The sequence below is a fragment of the Octopus bimaculoides genome, chromosome 2 (genome assembly GCF_001194135.2).
Source record: "Octopus bimaculoides isolate UCB-OBI-ISO-001 chromosome 2, ASM119413v2, whole genome shotgun sequence".
NCBI classification, from domain to species: Eukaryota; Metazoa; Mollusca; class Cephalopoda; order Octopoda; family Octopodidae; genus Octopus; species Octopus bimaculoides.
Window position 1 is genome coordinate 7,913,259 of NC_068982.1, and position 6,396 is coordinate 7,919,654.

The 6,396-nt window shown below is 37.5% G+C and overlaps 1 protein-coding gene across 1 annotated transcript in view; it reads right to left on the reverse strand.

The window, feature by feature from the left end:
* Positions 1 to 6,396, reverse strand: part of LOC106881016 (SCO-spondin) — a gene marked incomplete at its 5' end in the record, with an annotated part of 70,750 nt that overhangs the window by 11,232 nt on the left and 53,122 nt on the right. The window contains 2 exons of the mRNA XM_052965950.1: positions 2,527 to 2,732; positions 2,840 to 2,992. Of these exons, the coding sequence (XP_052821910.1) occupies positions 2,527 to 2,732; positions 2,840 to 2,992 (359 nt within the window). The remainder of the gene's footprint in view (positions 1 to 2,526; positions 2,733 to 2,839; positions 2,993 to 6,396) is intronic.

A 6,396-nucleotide genomic window follows, 5' to 3' on the forward strand; every position in this document is an offset into this window, starting at 1 on the left:
CTCTAGTTCTGATAGTGACTCGGCTCTCAGGGGCATCCTGTCTTGAATTCCTCTGTTATTGCCTGGAGGACTATGATGAATAGGAGGGGGCTGAGGACTGAACCTTAGTGGACCCCTACCTCTACTTGGAATTCTTCCCTGTACTCATTGCCAACCCTCACCTTACTGACAGCGTCTCTGTACATGGCTCGCACAGCTCTCACTAACCATTCTTCTATCCCTAGTTTCCTCATTGACCACCAGATAAGGGATTGGGGGACCCTGTCAAAGGCTTTCTCCATGTCAACAAAAGCCAGGTACAGAGGTTTATCCCTGGCTAGATATTTCTCCTGAAGCTGTCTTACCAGAAATATAGCATCAGTGGTGCTTTTCCCTGGCATGAACCCAAACTGCATCTCATCTAAACTGACTTGCTTCCTAATTAGTTGGGCTATGACCCTCTCCGTGACTTTTATTACCTGATCTAACAACTTGATAGATCTGTAATTATTTTTATCTAAAGCATCACCTTTACCTTTGTAGCAGTTGACTATGGTGCTGCTACACCAGTCATTGGGTATGACTCCTTTGTGTATCACCTGGTTAACAATACAGGTGACTAGGCTATAGCCGACAGTACCTGATATTTTGAGCATCTCTGCAGTGATTCCTGATGGGCCGGGGTCTTTCCCTGTCTTTATACTCTTAATTGATTTATCTACCATGGTACTGTCAATTCGGATAGCTGGTCCCTCTTTTGGGACGACATTCGACAGACTCTCTTTCTCCCATTCATTCTCTTTATTGAGCAATCTTTTGTAGTGGCGTGTCCAAACCTCTTTCTTTGCAGCCTCGTTTAGTACAAGTGTACCATCATCCATGCGAACACATTTCTCTTCTACGACATCACGATTCTCTCTCACACACTGTCTTGCAATACGAAATACTTCAAGTCTTTGGTCCTCACGGCACAGAACATTGGCAATCTTTTTCTTATCTGCTTCCCCTCTGGCTAAATAAACCTGTCTCCTAGCTTCCTTTCTGGCAGTTTGATACAATTCCCTGCCACCTCCGTTCTTCCAGTTCTTCGAAGCCTGTTTCTTTTGTCTAATAGCCCTGTCAACCATATTGTTCCACCACGACGTTACTTTGGGTCGAGAGGGGACTTTACGCCATCCACAGATCTGGTCGGTGGCTCCCAACAGGTTGTCCCGTAGAAACCTCCAAAGTTCAAGGAGGGAGAGAAACAGATGAGTTTATTATCCTCCTAGTCTGGCCAATACATATTAGGATTTCATAGTAACAAATAAGGAAATGAATAGTAAAAGGAGCTTTCTGCAAAATAACTACAGTAGATATTTTGTAAATCATGTAAAAAATCTGCTTTGCTAAACTAAACCTGAAGAGCTACAACTACTACAAATAAAATGTTAATTGCAATATTCTTCACTTTTATATAAATATTATTCTTACTTATGATCGACTAACATGGTACTCAGTTTTATGCAATATTCTTCACTTTTATATAAATATTATTCTTACTTATGATCGACTAACATGGTACTCAGTTTTATGCATTGAAACAAAACACAAATATATGAGTAGTAGCTCTACTTAATGTGGCTACTTGTCAGTTAAGCACTAAATATTTGTAATCCATTTACTTGTCAGCAAGTTAGATCAGAATAGTGAATGAGCTGGGTAAGTCTGATTTAAAATGGATGTTTATGTTTAACTGCTTTGTAATATAGTTAGCATTATAATCTTACTTCACCTCATACCATTATATTATATTTTTGTAAAAAAATTTAAGCTTCATCTGGCATTTTAACAATAGCTGCAATCTTCTGATACTCTATTATAAAATGGAAGATCTAGGCTCTTCTAATAGTTACACATTAAGCAATTCAGATGTAATGGAATAAGTTGAAGATTTAAGGCATAAACTTGCATCTACTTTGAAACATGTAAGTTTTAAAACCATTTCCTTATATATACTACGCTATACTGCATTTCTACATTAAAAAATTAATAGTGGAGAAATAGTATTATATCTTAAACCTATAACCTCAATCTTTATTTTATTTTGATTTAAAATAATAGCAGCAATAGCAAAAACATTTAAAGGAAGCTTGTACAAAAGCTCAAAAATATCACAACTGCTTAGGTACTGGGACAATATCGTTTTCTTACACATGAACCAGATAACCCAGAGTAGTATATGGAGTTTTACTAATGCTAACAAGTTTTATTTAAGAGAGGTTGTACACTTAACTACAGAATCATGGCTCTGTAATTGAGAACTGCAGTTTGAACAGAGTATTTTGTGGAACAGAATCACTTGTTTTAATTATCACCAACTTTAATATTTGATCAACACCAATACTCAAACAACTTCTCTTGAATTCAGTGCAGCTTGGTGTGTTATTCTTTTTTAAGGATAAGTTCAGTAGAAAGGATTGTTATAGAATGTGTTGCAATTTATATTAGCCATAAATGTATACATTCAAATATAGTCTTTTGTATATGTGCTTCTAAGTTAATTACCTGCTTGATTGAATCACCGACAGAACAATACAGATTGCAATCCTCTTTTGAAATACAATGTCCACTTTCATTTCTGAACAGCCCATGTTTACACTTGCAGCCATATTTGAATGTTTCACATTCTGAAGAAGTTGGTGACTGGAAGCTTGCACCACATTTGTATTCACAGTCAGCTGTTGATGATATCTCTTCATTTTCATCACAGACTAAAATACAAAAACATCAATATTTAAATATCTTTCAAGATTAAGATTTTATTGGGAACAAGGGAGATTAATCAAACATGATAAATACAATAAAACATTATACATACCACATTCCTGAAGTGGACATCTTTCTACTTGTTCAGAAATATTACATTGTGGATTATTCGTTTGATTATCATAAACAGTAAATGTTCTTGTAGAGGTACCTTCACCACACTCTCCTTTACAGTCAGTCCATGAACTCCATTCTCCACAGATTACTAGTAACAAAAAAAACAAAAACATAGTAAGTACCCACTGAAACAAATATATCAAAAGCATTGTATCTACACATATATTTATTGCCACATAAAAAGCACCCAGTATACTCTGTAATATGGCTGGCATTAGGAAGGCCATCCAACCATAGAAACCATGTCAGAACAGACAAATGGAGCCTGGTATAGCCCCAGCCTTACCAGCTCCTGTCAAACCATCCAACCCATGCCAGCATGGAAAATGGATGTTAAATGATGATGAAATGGAAAATAAGTTTCTTTTTCTTTAAGGCTTCTCATGTTAAAAACAATATTGCAATTCAAAAATCTTCCATTTTATTGTACTATCGAAACTATACAACAATTGTCTGGAAACTCTCAGTTCTGAGATAGTCTATTGAAGGCTGTATCATAATTTACACTATTGCTTTGAATGTGTTGTTTTTGGTTTTAATCTATTTGGTACTACTTGGCATTTCATCTGTCATTATGTTCTAGGTTTAAATTCTTCAGAGTTTGCCTTTGCCTTTCAATCTTTCAGAGTCAATAAAATAAGTACCAATTGAGCACTGGGGCTGATATAATCAACTTACTGCTTTCCCAAAATTGCTGGCCTTGTGCCAAAACTTGAAGTGCACTAGCCATGAGCTTTTATAATATAAAACCAAATCTTTATTTTTAGGGTTACTATGACATTTTGTTTAATAATCCTGTGAATATATGTGGCATAGTGGTTTAGTCGTTTGGCTCATGATTTTTCTTTCACAAGGTGATGCACTGTGTTCTTCAATAAGGTACTTCATTTTATATTGTCACAGTCCATTTGACCTGGAGAGGGATGGACTGTACCAGGCCTAAGAATACTCGAAACATGCCATATATAATGATTGTGCTCATCTGACACTATCAGGTGTTGGGAACCCACATAAAATAAGGCCTTTCTTTCATAGTCACTACCCATTTTGTTATAAATTACAGGCTTCTTTATGTAGTTTATTTGTATTGAGGTGGGGTTAGACATCAAAATTACACTCAGACTTTGTTTTTAGTCCCATTGTGATCAACTTTGCTTTCCTTCTGGGTTGGTAAAATATGTAACGTTGATATACTGGGGCTAACTAACTGATAATAACCTCTACTAAAATTTGTGTCTTTGTGCATGTTGTATCCATATTGGTCACTCAGACAAGACTCCTCACAATATTCAATTTACTTGCTTGATTCTACATTGTATATCATTATCATCATTGCCATCATCATTTAAAGTCTGTTTTCCATGCTGGCATGGGTTGGATGGTTTGACTGAGGTCTGGAGAGCCAGCGGCTGCCCTAGGCTCCAGTCTTATTGTTAATTACATGACACATCCTACATTGGTGAATTTGAACAAACCTCCATAAATCCTTATCAATGAAAATTCAGGTGTTTTTATGATGGGTTTTATAAATTGAAAAATGTCTGAGGGATTAACATATAGAATATGAACCACTTATTAACTAAAGGATTAGTTTTTGTGTGCTTATGTGCATGCAAGCATGACTCAACTGAGTGTAGGTTCTAAATCCTGTTGACATTGCTTCTTTAAACATAGTTTCTCTTGAACTGGGACTCTGACACCATCTTGTAATTTTATTTATTCCATGCTTCTCGTAATCATGTTTTTGAACATTACTAATTTTTCTACTCTCCTGATTAGGTAAATATGACATCCAGAATTACATTCTTTTGATGTTTGTTACTTATTTCTCGTAACATTATTTTTTACACTATCTCATTAGCATGTTATCCACCACCTGACTGAGCTTGTGCTCAAGTAACAAAACTGGTCAGTTGCTTGACATAGCTTGTTCTCTGAAAATGATCTGTTATCTTCTACACTATAGGAGTTTTCCATGGAGATTATGCTCCAGTGAAATGGTAGCTTAAGATACTATTATATGTTCAGTTATTTTTTAAGTTGTCAGAGTATCTAATGGAATATCTTAAGATGTTTATTGTGGTTTCAAATCTCATCAAGGTCAACTTTGCCTTTCATCCTGATAAATAAAGTACCAGACTTGAGTGGTGAACTGGCAGAATCATTAGAACATTTGATAGGACAAGCTTCCTTGTCTTCCAACTTTCTACATATAGAGTTCAGATCTTGTCGCTGCCTACTTGGCTGATAGACTTAATCTGTTGCTCAGTTTTATGTCATTATCTGGTTCTTGTGTAACTTTATGTTGCAAGCATTCAGGCTAAGTCTCCAGGCTGAGGATATCTTCCTCCTTCTCTCACCTGAATTAGAAGCCGTGAAAGGGCCATGGCATTGCTTGTCCTTCTTGGCTAAGTGATAAAAAAGGATTACAAACTATAATCAAGTTGTAAAGATCAATGAAAGTCATATACATGGTAAATAGTGACAAGAAGCACTAGGAAGTACTGAACAGCAGAAGATCTAAGACACTCCCAATATCTTATGGGAGTGTTTTGGCCCTTAACTGAATACACTCTATGGGACATGTCTGTTGTTATATTTTGTGCCACAGTCTGCCTTTGAACTTGCACCTCCAAGGATGGTCAGGCACCTCAAAATCAAGACCAGGTCACCTTTATGATGGATGTTTTAACTACTTCATAAGCAGTGTCTCCAAATGTGGTTAGTTTGTGTTCCAGAGATACTGTTTCTTAACAGCACTTCTACTTTATAGACTATTTTAAATCCTTGCTGAGCGATTCATGCACTACTTAGATGAAGGAAGAATTCCCTCTCAGTGGAAAGAGTCAAATACCATCCTGCTATATAAGAAGGGCAATAGAGAAGATCTAAAGAACTACTGACCCATGTGCCTGCTGTCTCACGTGTACAAGCTGTTCACAAAGATAATTCTGAACAGGTTGTCACGTTATCTTGATGAACAACAGCCGAGGGAGCAAGCCAGCTTCCGGAAGAACTACAGCAGAATGGATCATATATTTACTCTAACACAACTGCTTGAGCGAGCGAATGAGTACAAGCTGCCTCTTTGCGTTGCGTTTGTACACTATGAGAAGGCCTTCGACAATGTCGAAACCAACACAATGCTGAACTCGCTACAGAGGCAAGCAGTCATCATCATCATCATCATCATCATCATCGTTTAACGTCCGCTTTCCATGCTAGCATGGGTTGGACGATTCAACTGAGGACTGGTGAAACCGGATGGCAACACCAGGCTCCAATCTAATTTGGCAGAGTTTCTACAGCTGGATGCCCTTCCTAATGCCAACCACTCAGAGAGTGTAGTGGGTGCTTTTACGTGTCACCCGCACGAAAACGGCCACGCTCGAAATGGTGTCTTTTATGTGCCACCCACACAGGCCAGTCAGGCGGTACTGGCAACGGCCACGCTCAAAATGGTGCATCTCATGTGCCACCCGCACAAGAGCC